The sequence below is a fragment of the Dreissena polymorpha genome, chromosome 7 (assembly GCF_020536995.1).
Source record: "Dreissena polymorpha isolate Duluth1 chromosome 7, UMN_Dpol_1.0, whole genome shotgun sequence".
NCBI lineage: Eukaryota > Metazoa > Mollusca > Bivalvia > Myida > Dreissenidae > Dreissena > Dreissena polymorpha.
In genome coordinates, this window is record NC_068361.1 from 50,674,453 (window position 1) to 50,696,407 (window position 21,955).

General features: G+C 35.9%; 1 protein-coding gene across 2 annotated transcripts in view; it reads left to right on the plus strand.

Moving 5' to 3' along the window:
- The first annotated feature begins 10,603 nt into the window (after window positions 1–10,603).
- LOC127838372 (mucin-5AC-like) overlaps window positions 10,604–21,955 on the plus strand; it is a 46,067-nt gene continuing 34,715 nt past the window's right edge. Inside the window, exons 1-6 of one of the 2 annotated variants that reach the window (XM_052366085.1) lie at window positions 10,616–10,759; window positions 12,862–13,077; window positions 14,044–14,535; window positions 15,510–15,797; window positions 16,408–16,635; window positions 18,815–19,765. In XM_052366085.1, coding sequence (XP_052222045.1) covers window positions 10,633–10,759; window positions 12,862–13,077; window positions 14,044–14,535; window positions 15,510–15,797; window positions 16,408–16,635; window positions 18,815–19,038 — 1,575 coding nt within the window. In that variant the 5' untranslated portion in view covers window positions 10,616–10,632 and the 3' untranslated portion in view covers window positions 19,039–19,765. Of the gene's footprint in view, window positions 10,760–12,861; window positions 13,078–14,043; window positions 14,536–15,509; window positions 15,798–16,407; window positions 16,636–18,814; window positions 19,766–21,955 lie in introns of those variants that run through there. The other variant, XM_052366086.1, reaches the window with a different exon arrangement.

Here is a 21,955-nt window from a genome sequence, read left to right on the forward strand (position 1 = left end):
TCGCCAATTATACATGAAGTCATCATTGTAAAACGACAAAAATGCACGGCGAATATATAAATAACGCTTGACTTTAATGGCATTTTATTTTTCTTGCAGTTGATTACATAATTACAATTGAACAATGTTTCACTAATGTACATTATTCTGATTGACGGCATGTATAGTATATCATTTGACTGGGCTTAAATATTCAATGAAGCGAGTTGCCTCCACGAGGCGCACGAGGAAATCGAGCGTGGGACTACTTGGATTAATTATGCCATGTGCGACATGTAAACAGTCGAAACTGCGTATTGGAAAAGGAGCACGAATAAATCCCAAATTAAATTGTCTTTTAGCCAAACCATTGAAAACATATGCACATGCAGAATGATAATTGCAATTACATGTATAAGAATTGAAACGCTCTTGTCTTCGCTTCATCGATGTAAGTAGGTTAGTTTTGGTATTTAATTCGGCTTTATGCAAATTAGTTCCTCACAAAAAAACATGCAAATGTTCAACTAGAGACAACTAAACATCTTACATTTAAAAGACCGGAAAGCGCGTTCAAGATAACACTTTAATAGCTTCAGTGAAGTATCAATCAGATACTATAATGGTGAGCATTTAAATCCGATTCAATAAAAACTTTATTCAGATTTAACAAAAGTGGAGCTTCAAATCTGCGCATAGAAGCTGATAATTTAAATTATAAATCTCTAATTCTAAATATCAAATTTAAAAAGATGATTTATAAAACAACATAACAGCTTATGAGTGTCAAACTGTTCTTCAGTATTTATTCAAAAAAAGTAAGACAAATGAAAACAAAGTTAAGGGCATATCACTTTCTGAAATGGTCAGAAGTGTGTGGGGTAATGTAAAACAATAATTCATTATATTAACATTAGCATTATATATGAAGTTTGGAACAATGTGCACAATTATAATAACATATACTTCAGTGATACATGAACCAGTTCTAATGAAATCTTTCAAAAAGAGTAAAGTCTTTTGGAAGTCCTCATTTTCTTGTTTTGTTCATAAATCCATTGACACCAGCTGGAACCTACACTACTGTAGTAGATGATGTTAGAGTATTATTAAATATAACACACTAGAAACACTGAAAAAAGGATACTTTTGTGCAAGAAAAAAATGTAAACAACTTGAGTAAAAAAATAGTACACTTGAAAAAGTATGGTGGGCCAGAAATGATAATTTAAAAAAATAATAATATGAAAGATACATAAATATTGAAAACATGTTAATAAAATCCCTTTAATTTCATAGCGTATGTTAATACTATAAAGATAATGATATATCAATGTTTTTGTTAAAGTGATATTTTACACTGTTTCCAAAAGTTTCAATCAAATTTATATTTGTCATCCTGGTCAACCATACTTTTTCCAAGTATTTTTAGACTCCAGTTGCTTACATTTTTTCTTACAAAAAAGGATCCGTTTTTTAGTGTTTCTTGTGTTATATTAATCATACTCGAACATCATCTACTACAGTAGTGTAGGTTCCAGCTGGTGTCAATGGATTTATGAACAAAAAAAAGAAAATAAGGACTTAAAACGCCCAAGAAGAAAGTGGTTTATAAGGTGAAAACATGTGATTATATACTCTTTTTGAAAGATTTCATTAGAACTGGTTCATGTATCACTGAAAAATATGCTATTTTAGTTCTGCATATTGTTCCAAACTTAATATATAATGCTAATATAAGGAATTATTATTTCACATTACTTCAACCACTTTTGACTATTTCAGAAAGTGATATATACTTCAACCACTTTTGACTATTTCAGAAAGTGATATGTCCATAAACAATAAAAACAAGTAACACAAACAAGAGGGCTAAGAGGCCCTGGGTCGCTCACCTGAGTGAATGAGATGAAAAGAAAGACGAGTTAAACTCGTGTGCAAATAATTCAGAACAGTTATATGACAAAGGCTGACTTCAAGTCAAGGCTAAGGTCTTCCAAAGTATTTAATATAAGCATATATAGAAAATTACCCGACCCCCTGGTAGCCATGGTTTTTAATACTGATCGACCAGAACCATTTTCAAACTCAAAAGTGTCAATGAAACAAAAGTTCTGACCAAAGTTCATGAAGTTTGGACTAAAAATGCAACTTCTATAGTTTTCACATGTTTACATTATAAACAAAAAGAAAAAACTACCCCACCCCCTGGCGGCCAATTTTTTCCCCACCTATCAGTATAAATATCGAACTCGTCTGAAAAATCAATAATACCAATTTTCTGACTAAGTTTCATAATGATTTGCCAAAAAAGTTACTTTAAGGGTGTTCACAAGCTTCTTTTACTACATAAAATATATGGAAAATGACCCCATGGTGGCCATGTTTTTTGACGGACCAGAACCAGTTTCAAACAAAATTATTCATATAGAGAAAACTGCGCCACTCCCTGAAAGCCACATTTTCCAACCGATCTTGACCATTTTCGAACTCGTTCATGATATCAATAAAACCAATATTCAGACCAAGTTTCATGATTGGGAAACAATGTGCCTTTCAAGGTAACTTTATAGCCATTGCCGGAAAACTGCCACGCCCCCTGGCGGCCATGTTTTTCAACCGACCAGAACTAGTTTCGAACTCAAGAAGCGACATATCATTTACACAAACATTTTGGCAAAGTAAATGTGACTTTTGGCGTATTCACAAGGTCTTTCTTTTTTTGACCAAGTGACCTTTTTTTCGACCCCACATGACCAGTTTAGAAATCAGTTGAGGTATGAAATTGGACAAATGTCCTGACCAAGTTTCATGAAGATCGGACAAGAAATGCGTTCACAAGGCAAAGGTTCACGACGGACACAGGTCTATCACATTTCACCACGAGGACTAAAGTGCTTATGTGAGCTAAACACTGGGCAGCCAATTTGTTGACATAGGCATTGAAAGGACCAAAAGCTGTTGAAGGACGGAGCGCTCTACTTTTCCGTCACGTACGTGCGTGCGTGCGTGCGTGCGTGCGTGCGTGCGTGCGTGCGTGCGTGCGTGCGTGCGTACGTACGTACGTACGTACGTACGTACGTACGTATGTATGTATGTACGTACATACATATGTGACCATATGCGCATCTTGGTACTTCTAAAAAAATTTAATACAAATTTAATTAGTGGCTGCTGAGTGCAGAAACCAAAAAGGTTATACCTTATAGTGCCTGTCATCAAAGGGCAAACTTTGTCAGAATATTGGTTTTATTGATATCATGGACGAGTTCGAAAATGGTCATGATCGGTTGAAAAATATGGCTTTCAGGGGGTGGGGCAGTTTTCTCTATATGTATAGTTTTGTTTGAAACTGGTTCTGGTCCGTCAAAAAATTTACGTCGAGACTTTAACTTAATGTCGTTATGGCGAGTAAAAGTAAAAGGGAAAACCTACAAAACTATGACGACATACCATGTTATTTCACAGTAAGTCGATATAAACAAATCCGGCATGACCATATTATTTGGGTACCATATACGCTACCATAATTTTTAAACAACGCCCTTTGTCCACATAAATTATATCGACTCCTTCAGTTATATCGCCATGTCAACATTATGTTACTTGCAAGTCATCAAGATATATGCCGTCATACAGTAAACAACACAGCAATAGTTAAATTTACAAGACGGCTAAATGATAAAATATCGTCAGAGATTTCGGCTCTTATGCCAACATGCGGGTTGTTTAAGTCTTGACAACTTATCTTATGTCGACAAATCAACATAATTTTAGGCGTCATGCTCTTTTGTAAATGACTTGCCATCGTAGTTTTAGTCGACACGATGAGTTATTTTTGACGACATGACAACTTTTTCATATCATGTCGTCATAGAATGTTGGCATCATCACAGTATCAGGGTGTACCATATACCTTTCCATAGTTTATTGAATAAAGTTTAAGAACATAATTAAATTAAGTAAACAAAACGTGACATGGCAGGAATGAGAAGAGAAATTTTAAAATGTAAGAATACATTGGACCGCAGTTCAACGTCAATATCATATCGTCGAACTTATTCTAAATGCACGAAAGTCCAAAAAAGTGATTTTGAGAAAATCGCTTCTTAAGTTTTGAAATAACAAACCATGTATTATAAAACAAGATATCTTTATGAAATTTTGACAGGTGGTTGAGATTTATGCAATCTATCAATTTGCAATATTTAAAGAGAATTTCTTTAAAAAAAAGTTATATTAATTAACAAGTACATTCGCGACTGTTTAACGTAAATTAAAAAAAAAGTTTTGAGTTTCGTGATTATGGAAATCACATCGTTTACTTATTTAAATAATCCGACACAAAGACATTCGCGATTTTTAAAGTATAATGAATAGAAAATTGTCAGGTTTCGCCTATGTTGATGAGTCAATAGTGCCTAAATAGAGAAAGGTACACATGCCGTTTATTGCATCGTGTAGAGCTCGTCAAGCCCGACAAAATGATACCAAATATGCCATTTTTGCAATTTTTGACATTCTCGACTTTAGAATTAAGGCGACGATATGAATTTATGAATTGCTGTTAATTGTCCAATTATATTTCATACATAATATCATTCTGATCATGCGTATAGTTTACCATCATATTTCTCTTGTACTTGTCGGAACACATCGTCAATCGCTGATTGTCCCTGATCCAATACCAGAGCCTGGAACACAGAGAAAAAGTTCGTCGGAATACTTTATATTACTCGTGTGAAAATCATTGTGAAAATGCTTAAGCTGCTTAAATGATGAACTTACTTCTTTCAACGATATACTATGGTAAAACGTTATAACGTTCTTTTCTACAATGGCGCAAAAAGCACGAGCCTTGGCGAGTGCTTTTTCGTTTTCGTGCAAAGCATGATAAACCTGATCTATAATGAACACTAATCTATTATTCTATTTATCCAACTTTTTATTCAGTAAGCCTTTTTATTTTAACAAAATTAGTTTTCATGAGTGTTTGTCGTACTTTGATTCTGACTGTAGTGAAACCAAGGTCAGTGTATTACTCCGCGTTCCAAAAAATAACCGTTTATCAAATAATCATTTTTTTAAATCAGAATATCGTTCTGTGACAAAGAGTCGTGCGTAATTTATTACAATCTTATTCATATTGAATTGCAAATCTTTTATAACCTCAATATAACATTTAGTTGTTATATACAATGAACTACATTTGGTTACAACGTAGCCTAACAACGTAGCAGAAATTAAATAAACGAGGCTTTAATCAACCGAATTGGCTGTAAAAGTGGGATAAAATGATTTTTTTTCAAGTAAATGATTAACGTATTTTCAACTGCTAATATGTATACAAACGATCATCATTCGTACACTTTTCAAATATATAAATTGCATATGATTTTACATACTGTTGAGTATAATCACGAGTAAAATAATCAAATGGTCTTTCCATAAAAATTCTCCATTATGTGAGATCCACAGCATACATTAATAAACCACATGGACGGCACTGAATTTCATTTACTATTTGATTCAGGTTATTAACTGAAAGTTTAAAGAAAAAACAAAAGCGAGTCGTTGCTGTAATACAAAAATAATTCAACTCGTTTTGTTTTGTTTTGATATAATGTTTCATATCTGATCAAAAATAAAAAAAAATAAAAATAAATAAATATTTAAACTTGCGATCAACGACTATTTTGTAAGTTTAACTTGCATAACTTTCGGTTTTCGTAGCCTTTTATTTTCGTTGTAGAAAAGCATATAGTATAATGAACATGCACTACTTACAAACACTATGAATTGCGCGGCATTCCACATTCTCAAGTATTCCCGCAGCATCGAATCAGCATAATGAGAACACTACATTATTCAAGGCAGTCCATGCACTTCATTTCTTATCAAAACGGAAATTGTTTACTCAAGTTTTTCCTAGAAATTAAATAGTTTTCTCAAGAAGTAAAAGCTCTCGTTGGCTAGAGATAACGCAATCAAATTCAAGATTTATTTATTGGCAGGTGGCTTTCCAAATAAACACAGACGAAAATGCGTTCAGGTTCGTTTTGTTTATTTTCACATGATTTCCTGTGAAAGTCGAGATTCTCGGTGAAGGGTTTGCCCTCTCTGGGTAGATTTAAAATATAACCTTTGATTATTTCACGCTGGGATATTTGGAAGTTATGTGTAATTGTTGAAAGTACACATACTTGTAAATCTCAAAGAACTTATTAGTGTGAACAATGAGTTTTGAAATAATATAAATATCATAATTATATTTAATTAACTGTGGACGATAAAAATTACTTACATCGGTTTTAAAGGAAACTAATAGATCTGCACGCGTTCCTTGCAAAACAATATGTTCAAATCATGTTACAAAATATGATAGCACATTGGAGTAAACAAGTATCGTATGGGCTTATGTATAAACAAACCATCAGTCGCCATGACTCAAAAACATACACAAACTGACTTTACATACATAACAAAATTAACTTGTCGTACATAACATTATTGACTTGACATACATAACAACACTGACTTGTCACACAGAACAATACTGACAAGTCATACATAACAGCACTGACTTGTCATACATGACAACACTGAGTTGTCATACATGACAGCATAGGCTTTTCAAACATAACAACACTGACTTGTCATACATAACAACATTGATTTGTCATACATAACAACACTTTATTTCCCCATAAAACAACACTTACTTGTCATACATAACAACACCGAAATATAATACATAACAACACTGACCTGTCATACATAATAACACTTAATTATCATACATTACAATACTGACTTGTCAAATATAACAACACTGACTTGACATACAAAACAACACTAAGTTGTCATAAATAACAACACCTTCTTGTCATACATAACCACACTGACTTATCATACACAACCACTCTGACATGTCATACATAACCCCACTGACTTGTCAGACATTACAACACGGACTTGTCATGCATAAAAACACTGGCTTTTCATACATAAAACACTGTTTTTTCATCGAAATAGTTGTGTGTTCTATCACAAGGAGATAAAGGTAGAAAGTCCTTGCATGTATTTAGCGCTTGTTTGTATTTCAACAAAAACGCACTGTAATGTCTGACAAATGCAAAACTAAAATAAAATATACAAATTAATACAAGTCCACAGTATTTATTACCGTGCACATGACTTATTACATGTATAGCATTGTGGTATGCAAACTACAAGAGTTAACCTAAGGAAGCACACATTTTTTTTGTGTGTGCGTTTTTTTTAAAGTCCAATTTGCATTAAAATATGACTGAAGAGTCTTCTGAAATGTGTGAAGTGTGTATGCACAATATCACGTACAGTAATTTAAAGCTCGTAGTAAACAGGAAGTATCGCGGTGGTGAGCCTCAAGTGCGCGGTTTTATCGCTTTGATTTTGATGATGCTTAAAATAAGTTGCTGTATGAAACCACCGCGGGCCGCTGTGGCATTTCGGCTGACCGTGTGGGGTAGCTTCGAGCAGCTATAGGATTACGGTGAGCCGCTGTGGAATCCTGGCGAGCCGCTGTGGAATCCTGGCAAGCCGCTGTGAAATCCTGGCGAGCCGCTGTGGAATCATGGCGAGCCGCTGTGGAATTCTGGCGAGTCGCTGTGGGATAGAAGTGTGCTGCTGTTGGATTTCGGCGGGCCTCTGTCTGAATGCAGTGGGTTGCTGTGAGATTGCGGTGGGCCGCTGTGAAAATTCGACGGGTCGCTGTGAGATATCGGTAGGCCGCTGTGGGATGGCGCTGGGCCGCAGTTGGATTGCGGTTGACCAATATGGGATTGCGGTGGGCGACTATGGTATTGCGGTGGGCCAATATGGGATTGCGGTGGGCCACTATGGGATTGCGGTGGGCCAATATGGGATTGTGGTTGACTACTATGTATTGCGGTGGACCACTATGGGATTGCGGTGGGTCACTATGGGATTGCGGTGAGCCACTATGGGATTGCGGTGGACCACTATAGGATTGCGGTGAACCATTATAGGATTGTGGTCGGCCACTATGGGATTGCGGTGGGCCACTATGGGATTGCGGTGGACCACTATGGGATTGCGGTGGGCTACTATGGGATTGCGGTGGGCTACTATGGGATTGCGGTTGACCATTATGGGATTGCGGTGGACTGCTATGGTATTGCGGTGGGCCACTATGGGATTGCGGTGTACCACTATGGGATTGCGGTGGGCTACTATGGGATTGCGGTGGGTCACTGTGGGATTGCGGTGGGCTACTATGGGATTGCGGTGGGCTACTATGAGATTGCAGTGAGCCACTATGGGATTGCGTTGGGCCACTATGGGATTGCGATGGACTGCTATGGGATTGCGGTGGGCTGCTATGGGATAGCGGTGGGCTTCCATGGAATTGCGGTGGGCCACTATAGGATTGCGTAGGGCAACTATAGGATTGTGGTGGGCTACTATAGGATTTTGGTGGGCTACTATAGGATTGCGGTGGACAACTATAGGATTGCGGTGGGCTACTATAGGATTGCGGTGGGCCATTATGGAATTGCGGTGGACCACTATGGAATAGCGGAGGACCATTATGGGATTGCGGTGGACTACTATGGGATTGCGGTGGAAGACTATGGGATTGCGGTGGGCCACTATTGGATTGCGTTGGCTGCCATAGGACTTCGATGGGCCACTATGGGATTGCGGTTGGCCGCTGTGGGATCGTAGCGATGTTTTTTTCACATCCGATAACACTTTTGTGTACATGTATACATAAAACTTTCCGTTTATATGGAAAGAAACACGCCTTAGTATCTTGCATAAAGTGATTGTTGTTTGGTTTTATATCATATGGTCATATATCGTGTCAAAAATAGGACTTGACGTCAAAGAAAAATTTGGTTCTTTAGATGATGTAGACTTGTCGTGTTTTATATTTGGGCACTTACAACATGCAGCATCATCATTTCGGACAGGCAGCCCGTAATTTAGTACAACATACAGCATAATTGTTACTCACCAATATTTGCGTCGAATGTCATTGATGCATGGTTTCGCTTGCTTACCACACTACATATGAAGTACCACTGTACATACTTGTACTCGAGAACGCAACAATTCAACTACTTCAACGCGCGTGACTTTAGAAAGACTATTACAAATAAAAAGCGGATATTACTATGAAGTTGACATTAAGTTGATCTTACAAACTTTATTTAGCAATTTTTACTGACACATTTAACAATTTTCTTCACACCCATTCAACAAGTACTTGTTTTACTTATTTTTGTTTAACAATTATTATACTTATACTATTTCTCACACTCCAGTGAATAGAAGAGTCTAGCTCTCTTTGTGTTTGACATTAAACTGCATTTGCATGAGAACCATACTGTTTTCATTGCGCAACAAAATATAGTTATGCTAATGATTTAACAGATTGTAATACAAATGTATTTAATATCTTTGTTTTGTGTATACGTGTGACAATGACAACATATTTTTACAGATGTAAACACATATGAGCCGTGCTCTATGAAAAGGGGGTTTAATGCATGGGCGTAAAGTGTCGTCCCAAATTAGCCTGTGCACAAGCTTATCTGGGATGACACTTTACGCACTTGCATTAAACCCCATTTTCACAGAGCACGGCCCTTATTATTTGCAAAAAGTATGGTTCTTAACCCTTCGGATCCTTCCTATTGTCAAGGTCATTGAGTCCGTCTAAATAAAACATCGGACGGGCAAACAATACAACGGATCACAATTTTTTACAAACAAAATGTAATTGTATATCTCGACTGTATTCTCGATTATAATAAGATTCTAGGAACGTTTCTAAAGTCCTTTTTTTAGGAAGATTGAAGAGTAAGTATAACATTTCTACGAAACAATCGCATACTCCCGTTATAATTAATACACGTGAATACACTTAATGATATCCCGAACACAATGTATGGATGAAAAGCTTATTGATCAAACTTAGGAAGTGGCGTCTCAAAAAATTCAGGGAAAGCGATGATTCTTGGTAGCCATGAAAAAACGTTTTAATGTACAGCATTCTCCGAAAACACGTTAAATCACGGATTTTCAGTGCAATCTTGATAAGCAAGACGCTTTAACACTTAACCCATTTATGCCTAGTGGACTCTCCCATCCTTCTAAATTGGATCAATTTATTTCCAAAATTAGGAATGTATTGTATATTCCCTTTAAGCAAACAGCGCAGACCCTGATGAGACGCCGCATCATGCGGCGTCTCATCTGGGTCTACGCTGTTTGCCAAGGCCTTTTTTCTAGACCCTAAGCTTAAGTAGGTTAAAAAGAGAATGTTATGTTAAGTGTTGATCACAAATGATCCTCGTTCTGGTAAAACTGGGCTTACGGCATGTACATAAGTGTCGTTCCAAATTAGTCTATCCGCACAGGATAATTGGGACAACACTTTCCGCCTAAATGGGAGTTTCTTTGAGAAGGCACTTTGATTCAACGAAAACTTCTCTTATTTTTCGATGACATTTAACGCACACACATTAACCCCACAATTCCTTGAAATAGGCTCATATTTACTCCGAGTCTGCTTCATCAAGATTAAACGCATACTTATGTTTAAGAGCACGTAATACTTCACTGAACGGAAATCACTTTGGAATGATTCATTCGGTCGATGTAAACACCAGAGCGCAACTGTGTCAGTCATTAAACCTCAAACTTTCGAACAACATGTGGGGACAATTGATCATCGCTTTAGCCTGTGCGTCGAAGGTTTTAGCGCAAGGTGAGAACGTTTTGTATTTAACTGAAAAATAAATGAACCGTGCTCTTGGTAAACTTGTCTTATTTAATGCTTGTACGTAAATAGTCGTTCAGATTAACCTCCGCAATCCGCACAGGCTAATCAGGGATGATACTCTCCGCCTAGATTAGATTTTTACTAATAGCAGACTTGCTTTCAACGAAAAATACCATACAAGCGGAAGTTGTCGTTTCTGATTATCCTGTGCGTACTTCAACGGCTAATCTGGGACGACACCGTATGCCCATGCGTTAGTCCCGGGTTTCCCAGAGAGAGCGGTGTTAGAGCAGTACATGCGAAGGTTAGTACCAATCTACATCTTTTGTTATCATTTCGCTCGTGCTGTTTTAACCCAACCCTGCTTGAACGAACATACTCTACGAAGGGCATATGTTTATATGTTTTCAACGTTTAACGAATGTTAACACAAACTGCAAACGCTTTACGATGTATCACCAACCTTTTTAACCTTGTTTCATAGAACTAAATAATAATTAATCTGGAAACACGGTACGGAAAAATATGTTGTTGTTTTTGCTTACTCCGCCATAAGTAAATATGTCAATAGAAGGAAAATTTGTAGAAGCATGTGAAATGGGCACACTAACTAGTCTAGGTCACCAATGCTAACATATTTCTTGCAGTGGCTGCTTCTTTCTGATGGTTTCATAACGGAATTGCAAAAATGATTGCGTATTTTAACTACATGAAAAGGCAGGAACTTTACTTATGTACGTTTTTTTTTACGTGTTAATTGTAAACCATTTGTATCGTTAAATGTCAACACCTGTTCTTATGACGTAATGATAAATTCTTAATATATACATATTTTTTAACTTCACCTCTTTTTAATAAATTATATTTTTTGTATGGACATTGGTGTCCATGGTAACATGACAACTAAAACCTTGATATACCTTGTCAACAATCAATCATTTAATTTGGAAAAAAGTACATGCAAACTTGGCCATATAATGGTACAGTTTTTAAGACACATTTTGCCGTGTCATTACATTTGCTAAAATAAAGTAATTGTTAGCTATCAGAATCCAAATGAATATCAAACTAATGGAGTGCAAATTAACACAAGGGTCCATATCTGTTGAGAATAAACACCTTGACTGTGTATCTGCATTTGGATTGAATGCATTATTTTCAGTTATTAAAAGAACTTTTACAAATGTCATTGCATACACCGAATTTCAATAATTTGATTATTTATGGTGTTTCCTTGGTAACCAATAGAACTTTTATAATGTTTTATTATTCTTGAGTAGTATTCACTATACCGTATTATAAAGCCATGTTTTATTGATTTATTCCTGCAGTTTTAGATTTATAATAAATGTATACACTTAATGTATTGACATGAAATTAAATGAAGATTTTGTGTGTGTTTTAAAAGGCATTTCTAAATCAGACCATTTTCTGATTGAATTTAAAAATATTGCAAACATCTCAATTTTCCGTGTTCGGCATACATGGAAGCTTCTAAAAATGTAAAAAACATTCAAAGCAATTATTAATGTCACAAGTGGACGTCGACGTCTTACTATGTGTCATGTTTGCTGCTTTTCGTTTGCGGGTTTCATTCGTAAGGAAAATCAATTTATCATCTTCATTACACGTAACCATCATACCGTACTGTTATTTTTGCTTATATTCGAGCTTCGCTCTGGGAAAACGGGGTTAAATGCATGTGTGGTGTGTCGTACTGGATTACCTTTTTCAGTCCGCACAGTCTAATCAGGGACGATACTTTCCGCTATTACGGTAGTTTTCGTTTTCGTTGCGGACTGCACCGGCTAATCTGGGAGGTCACTCTGCACACATGCATTGAACACTGATTTCCCAGAGCCCGTTTCATACTGATCTTACCACAGGTTTATGAGGGACGACACTTTTCGCTTTACGGTAACGCTCGTTTAAAGGTAGTCTTTTCCCAGCGAATCTCCAGTTTGGGCCGAAACTGTCGTCCTGAATAAGTCTGTAAAGACTGAACAGGCTACTAAGAGACGACACTTTACGCACTAGCATTATATCCCATTTCTCCAGAGCAAGGCTCTTTCCTTTTTTTTCATCAGACTGTGTGATCCCATCCGGTTCGCAGTTCAGCAGGGCTACTTACCGTCCGTATCACGTCGGGCGAAAGACCTTCTACAACGCCGGAGAGCGGCTTATTGTCGGCACGAAGATCAGGGTGGTATGTAACAAGGACCGTCAAGGAGATGCTGTTTTAAAGGTCAGCAATCATGTATGCAGCGCCGGAAATTGGAATCAACCACTTCCGGTTTGCCAAGGTATGGGGACCTTGGAATAATGTGTTTTGCAAAGCATTATTAAATCATCTTTGTGTTTGAATGTTATATCAATTATATCTCTGTTTTGTTAAGCTGGTATAAATGGATCTTAATAACCCAGTTGCATGGCATACAGCATATCCACAAAACCTACAATAAAATGCTTTCCTGAAGTTTTAATGGTATTAGACAGTATTTTAAGGATGTCTGTAGCACTAAGTTTTCACCAAACGGTTAGTAAATATATGAGTTGATTCAAACATCATAGACCTTTACAATTGAGCCTCACTCTTGGGAAAATGGGTTTAATGCATCTATAACGCTCAAAATCAACGAAAGTATTTCGTTAAATAAAGTTAACGCCTAAACAATCAGTGTTCCTTATAGCAATAGCCACAATTTCAACGCTAGATGTGATATGATTAAATAGATTTTTGTTGATACAAAATGCTCTTTTTTATATATATTTGTGACACAATTCCATTTTAATTTCCCGCGAATATATCTATTCATACAACACATGAACACTAAAATGGTACCATGTTGGTGATCATGTGTCGTATGAAAAGATATCGTTGCGGGAAATTGAAATGGAATTAAATATGCAAAACAATAATAAAAACGAGCATTTTGTATCTACAAACATCAATTTTACCAGACCACGTCTGGCGTTGAAATTTCGGCAATTGCCATAAGGAACACTGATTTTTAATTGTTTAACTTTATTTTACAAAATATTGTACGAAATGTTTGTTGATTTTGAGTAGTAATGGGGCTTTAATGCATGTACGTTAAGTGAAGTACCAGATGCGACAATGTCCGCGTAAAGACGATTTTTGTAAATAAAATACTTCCTTTAAGCGGAAAGAGTCGTCCCTAATTGGCCCGTGATGACTGCACAGGCTGCGACCACACTGTACGCACATTCATGAAGACTCGTTTTCAAAGAGCATGTTTCAATTTTAGAATATAAACGATGCATAGCGCCCCCTAGGGTTGAGAATGCCACAGCGTCCGAAAGAATCAATCCCTACATAACCTTTCCCCACCAGACTGTTGTAACCTACAAATGTAACGCAGGCTTCGATAAGCGTGGAATGACGTCGAATGTTACGTGCGTTGACGGCGAATGGACGTCACACGACATCATTTGCGATACATCCACCACAGCCCCAACAACAACCACATACACAACAACGACCACACCTATAACAACCACCACGTCAACAGCAACCACCACACTTTCAGCAACTTCACCTATAACAACCAATTCACCGAAAACGACCACTACATCTACAACAACCACCACACCGTCAACAACCACAAAACCTTTAACAACCACCACACCTATCACAACCACTACATCTACAACAACCACCACATCCACCATCACAACCACACACAAGGCAACGATGACGTCGGAGAAAAAAGAGAATACTGAAATAACTACTCAAACTAGTGAGTTTATATATATATATATATATATATATATATATATATATATATATATATATATATATATATATATATATATATATATATATATATATATATATATATATATCATAATATAGATCAAAGAAATCAATATATAAATAAAGTTTGCTGTAAAAACCAATGGTGTGAACTTTTCATTTTGAGACAGTGTTCAATTGTGTAGCTTGAGTAAAAAGTATATCTATTAATCGAATTTAGTAGAGTTTATAAACAATTAATTAATTGAAACAGCGAACATATTTGCTTTTATTTTGTTTATATATTAAAACCCATTGAATGTTTTAAAAGCATTTTATAGTTATAATGCACTGCAAGTTGGCCGTTTTACTCTTGACTTCCTTATTAAAAAAATATCCAAACAGCATTTTTTTCACATACAATATAGTTTAAAAATTAAATGCATTTTTTGTTTGGCATAAAATGCATGATTTTTCCGGTTTTAGGACCAAAACATATTGTATAAATCATCAAATATATTAACATACTAAGAATGACGTATGGCGTAAGTGAAATTCTTCGAGACGTCCGTGCATATGTGAACTCGTGTTACTGAGGTTCAGATATGATACAGTACAACTTACAGTGTTCATTCTCACAAGTTAATGCAGTTTGCGTTGCAACTAAGTTTCAAACGTACCCATGATCATTTACATTTTTGCAATAAAAGCAAACATAATAAAGACATAACCATTCGTCATTTCCCTTTCTTTTGATCTGAGATTTTAATATATTTTCGCCACATTGCGTTTATTAGGTGAACACAATATTATCTGTACATGTTGAGTCAACTGTAAGGAAAATATCCTATCGTTGCATATAACATTATTTATTGTTATTGCCTTTAATACTCCAGTGTGATGCCCATAGTTGAGTGCCAATTTCACAGTATACATGTATATAGAACATTTTATATACGTGTATATCTATAATTTTAGACTCTAAACACTGCGGAGCGCCCCCTAGGGTTGAGAATGCCGCACTTTCCGAAAGAATTACGCCCCATAAAACTTTCCCCCACCAGACTGTTGTCCATTACAAATGTAACGCAGGCTTCGTTGAGCGTAGAACCACGTCGTTCGTCAAGTGCGTGGACGGCAAATGGACGTCAACCGACGACATTTGCGTTGATAGAAAAAACGATGACATCGGAGAAAAAGAGAATATAGAAATAATTACTCAAACTAGAAAGTTTGTTGAAAACAGGGTAGATCAACGTGATCAAGGTATAATTAAAGTTTGATGTCAGCTCAGATATTGTGAACCTGTAATTTTTAGAAAGTGTTGCACAGGTTTTTTGTACCTAGAATAACAATGAAATGTAAATAATCGGATTGATTCGAGTTTGTAAATAATGAATTAAGTACCCATGATAATTTGCATGAATTCAATAAAAGCAATAGTACTCATGATGCAACATTTCGTCATATCCAATTCTATAATGTACGATTGTATTTATGATACTATATTTTCCCGATCATACCTTTATTTGGTGAAGACAATATTATCTGTGCATGTCGAGACAATTGTAAGGAAACTATCCTATTGTTTCAGATACATACATTATGCATCACTAAATGAACGGTGCAGATAATAAATAACTATAAATAATAAATATTACCGCTATTATGTAAGATGTGTTTAACCATAAGACCATATAGTTTTGAGCTAGTTCAAGATCAAAAACATAAACCAACGCGAGGTTACTCGTCTTTTCGTGATATTAAAATAATGGTCGTCTGCCGTTGCTGCCTTTTCAATGAACACTACGTTTATTTAAAGGATCTGTAATTATAAGGTACTACATTATTATTATGTATTTATTTAAAATAACAGTGCGCTGCCCACAGTTGAGTGCCAATTTCACACTGTATCAATCGGGTCCATATTCAACCGAAACGGGGTCCGAATATCCGCTGGCCGACGGTCGGGAATTTAACAGTGAACTCCCCCATGGTGCGGCGGTGAAGATAAATTGCGGTGACGACGCTTATCCCACACTAGGAATTGAAAGGGCATGGTGTCACAAGGGCCGCTGGTTGCCAAGGGAACCTATCTGCAAAAGTAAGTAACACATTAAATGGGTATGAGCCTAGCTCAAGGAAGACGTGGGATAATGCATGTGCGTAAAATGTCGTACCAGATAAGCCCGTGCACTTCGAAAATGCTTATCAGGGATGACACTTCCCACCTACATAGAATTATCGTTTAGTAGAGACTTCCTTTTATCCAAGAATTTCATAAAAGCGGAAAGTTTCTGCCCTGGTTAATCTAGTTCTTTCTATTACATGTAATTCCAATCCACCGCAGGCTCCAAGCTCTTAATGTGTTATACAGATTTAAATGCGTATAAGAAACTCTCGTGCATCTTGTTTGTGTTTTGTTTTTATTTCTCTTAAAAAAATGTGCTTGTGTGTTGTTGTTGTTGTTGTTGTCATGCCTGGCCTTTTAAAATCTCATGAGCATACCCTGTCCAGTAAGTCCGTCGGTTTAGCAGTCCGCACGTCTGTCTTTATGCCCCGAAACTTAACGGACTTAAAGGTGAAAGGTAAAAATGCAATACTTTTTTGTCATAATACGGCTTATCCACTGTAAAACACGGCTTTACATTGAAAGATACGTTACGTACACCGCACGATCTATTTGCTGCCTTCAAGGTAAATGTCAGACGTGTAGGTCAAAGGTCGAAATACATCATTTTACTTTCAGTTGTCCGTTAATCTTGTGCATGTTCACCTATATTTGCAACAACCACAGGGATACATTTAAGATCTAGGTCAAACTATGAGATCAAATGTAAAACGCAGAGACTTTAAAAACAGGGCTTGACGGCTTTATAACTTTAACATGATTTGAAGGATGTAAAAAAAAACTTGGCACAAATAAATGCAGGAGCAATATTGCAAAAATTTCGCGGGATTAATAAAGTAATGACTTCAAACTAAATATTGTGCGTCCGGCATGGTTGACAATCTGTTTCATTTACATTTTTTAATAGGAAACCAGCGAAAAGGTGTCCGTGTTGAACATTAATAAAATAACCACTAATTTTCCCTGTTGCGGTTAATGTTTGAAACATAGAACTACCAATTTTGAATCACTGATTTTTTCCGTTAAAAAAGAAGTTTTGTAAGCCTCTTTTGTATCAGGAACTTTGAAACATGCTGTGACAACGTGTATTTTACTCGTACGAACTATCGTTTCACCATGTAACTCTTGACAACAAGTCAGGTACCTCGTTACAACGAGTCATGTTTCTCGTTACAACGAGTCAGGTATCTCATTACAACAAGTAAGGTATCTTGTTACAACGAATCAGGTATCTTATTACAACTGATCAGGTGTCTCGTTACAGCAAGTCATGTATCTCATTACAACGAGTAATGTAACACGTAAAACAAGTCAAGCATCTCGTAACAACGAGTCGGGTATCTTATTACAACGAGTTAGTTATCTTATTACAACGAATCAGGTATCTTATTACAACTGATCAGGTGTCCCGTTACAGAAGTCATGTATGTCATTACAAAGAGTAATGTAACACGTAAAACAAGTTAGGCAGCTCGTAACAACGAGTCAGGTATCTTATTACAACGAGTCAGGTATCTCGTTACAGCAAGCCATGTATCTCATTACAACGACTGAGGTAACTGAATCAGGTATTTTGTTGCAACGAGTCACTATCTCTTATCAACGTGCCATGTATCTCGTTACATCGAATCAGATAACTTGTTACAACGAGTCATGACTCCCATAGCAACGAGTCATTAATCTCATAACAACGTGTCAGTTATCTCATTATAACGATTCATATATCTTGTTACAACGAATTGGGTATCTCGTTACAACGAGTCAGGTATCTCATTACAACGAGTAAGGTATGTCGTTACAACGAGTCAGGTATCTCGTTACAAAAAATCAGGTTTCTCGTTGCAAAGAATCAGTAACCTCATTTCAGCGAGTCGGTTATATTATTGCAACCAGTCAGAAATCTCGTTAAAACAAGTCAGGTATTTCGTTACAACGAGTCATGTATCTAGTTACAACGAGTAAGGTATCTCGTAACAACGAATCAGATATCTCGAAGTAAGGTATCTCGTTACAACGTTCCTTAGAGTCATATTATGAAATATATATAAGAAAAAACTCATTCATTTGTTTTTGGTTATAACTTCGACGATTATGTTACAAACTATTTATTCCTCATAACAATGATATCTTAGTTCATGATCGCCTGTTACAGAGTACTGCGCCCGACCGGCGTGTGTGGATCTAATTGATGCAATTACGCATCTTCCGGTTCCGGATCTCGTGATGGACGGGGTCAATGTCACATGGACTTGCGCGGATGGAAGTAAACTGATGAACTATTGCATCGACGGAAGTTGGAGCTTTGGTACCCTATCGTGTCTGAAAAGTGACAAACTACAGTGTGACGATAGTTTCGTTGATAAAAACCGGAAATAGCTTGCAAACGTCTACACTTTTCTAGATGTCAAATAAGTCTAAATCCTACTCATTTGAAATGTTTGATTTACCGAAGGTTACATGTGTATTGATAGTGAATAATTTAGATTGCGACTCAAAGTATTCTCAATCCTGTAAATATTTGTTTAACCTGGCTTTTTTCACCTAAGTAATCTCATTTGCGTATACAATGTTGACCCAATTGTTTCTAAAATGTAAAAGGTGATAATATATCCTCATGGAATCAGAGACTAGTTTCCACCTCATAAATCTTATTTGCAGAGAAAGTTTTGACATGTTAATGTTCTTATATGTAAAAGCACATATATTTATTCAAAGTTGAAAAATAAACTGTGATGCCAATAAAACCAAAACGCGATGTTGAAAACAAAAAATATACTATTTTGAAAAGTATGACTGTATATAAGCACACACACAGAGTAACCGTAATGCACTCACCTAAAAATAATTATGTATGGTTTACAATCTAATCACAGCAACATGAACGAAATGGGATAACCATGCGTTTGTTTGGTGTGACAAACTGTAGATATCTTGTGACATGGTGATTGTTTTCATTATGATAAAGACTCGACGACAAACGAAGAGTTCAATTGAAGAAAAATGTATATTATTGTATTATTGTATATATTTTGTATCATTCTGAATACTACATATACTCACACAGTTTGTATTACACTTTTATATTATACAATACGGAGAATTATAGTTATTTTAGCTTACCTGAGCACCAAGAGCGTAAATCGAGCTTTTATTATCACTGCATGTCCGGCGTCATGCGTTGACTGGTGGCCACATTTTTCTTTAATATTTCAAAGTCAGTATGTGCAATTTTCAATGTTTAGTTCAAATCTAAGTTAGGCGTGTTCAAAATCCAGATCTTCAGGTAAAATCTTAACAAACAAGTTTTTTTTTTTAATTTTGGAAGATATATTCATGGCTCAATCTTAATTGAACTTGGTCGGAATGTTAACATTGACAATGTCAAGGTCATTTTCCAATCGGGTCATTTGTGTCCAAAAAATGCCACCAAGTGCAGTCTTAGAAAAACATGGTATTGTTCCAGAAGCCACATTTACGATTACTTAACATTAGATCGCAATGTAAAGTCCTCGACCATTGTACCTAGAATTTAGATGAGCACTTCAGGGAAATGGTTGCCCTCTTGTTTTATATAATTAAACCGGATGGAGGCCTTTGTCATAATAAATGGCCTTATCTAATCTGAAACTAAAATGGTTATAGTAACAACGGACAGGACTCATATTTATAATAAACACGAAATTCCCCGTGCTCATTACCACTGGACTCATAGATTAGAATTGAGTGGACTGTCAATATATGAATTAATTAGCTAAATAGTACAGTATTTAATACAATGCACAAACTCTAAAAAGATAGATACAGAGCGATGGTTAATATGATTCTTTTATTATGTTTACTAAGATCGACCTTCACACGCCTTTTCAAGCTGCTACCTCTGTTACTTTTTAAGACACGCTACGGGCAAAATTAAAATAATAAATACCAAAGATGTGTTTATCTACGGAATACGAATGCAGATTTAATAGTGTTACTTCTTGTTGACTTTCCCATTAAGAGACATACTAATCTTTAAAGTTTCCAGTTGATGCCTCTTAGTTGTTGTATGTTCCGGACAAAATGTAAAGCAAAACAAATCAACAAATGGAAATAACTATACAAAGAGGGTGAATGAGTTATGGTTCTTGTTAATTGCACATTAACTTGCCAACCTAGCAGAAAAACACAGACTTGCTTCCCATAAAATATTTTAAATTTCGAATGTATGTATATTTGTTTTGTGGTTTCCATTTACCGTTCTTGAATTGACAAAACGGTATACGGAAAACGAGGGGCGCTCGGCTGTTTTGGGGTGATAAGTCGTGATTGATCTTTTTGCGCAGTTTTCTCCCTTAGATCTTATTATTTTTTAATACATAAATATAGACAATGGATTATAGCAGAAATATAGTCGAGTCTTAAAATATCTATTGTTGGCTCCTCTAATGGGAAAAAGAATAGATAAAGTAACATTAAATTATGATACAAATGTACATGTCTGCTTTTGTTTAAAATCATTGGATTTGAGTACACGTATAACATGCATTTCGATAATCATGGGACAATAAAATATCTTTTTTAAGCGTCGCTTTTCTTTTAAAGTAATTAAAACAATTGAATTATTTATTATATTGTATTAATATCTGTTTAACAAATCAAATAGATTCAATAAGTATAGTGAACAATTCCCCTGAGAGCATGGATTGCCGAATGAAGCCCTGTCACGGAACGTCGTGTGCCAAGCTGGTGGATTCTCGCACCACGCAAGTCTTGCATCCAACCAGTGATTTGCAACAAGTTGCAAATATAGGGAACGCCATTGGTCCTGAATTTCACTCTAAATAGTGTTATAAAGTTCAGAGCATAGGTTTAATGCCTTAACGTTCACGAACTGTGTTCTTTTAAAGTGTTTCGGAATGATTATCTTTGTTGCTTCTTTTATAGGATAAAGAAAATTTGCTTATAACAATTATACAATTATTTGAAACTCTTTACGAGACAGTTACATTATAGTAATTGAAAAATCTACGTTAATTTAAGTCCATTATTTAAAAAACCATAAAGGTTACAACTATGACATTGTTACATATGTTTAATTAATTTTATGAATAACGTTATTTTTACGTTTTTTTCCACTTTTAGAATGACTTTCAAAATGAACTGGATGTGTATAAAAGGAATCAAATAATACATGTTTCGACTATTGATGTACTTTAACAGATCACGCAAGCCAACGCTTACTTAAAGGCGCGTTCCTCTTCCCTGCATCACCACCTTGAAGAACTTATTAACAAAATATGTCTGAAACTCATAT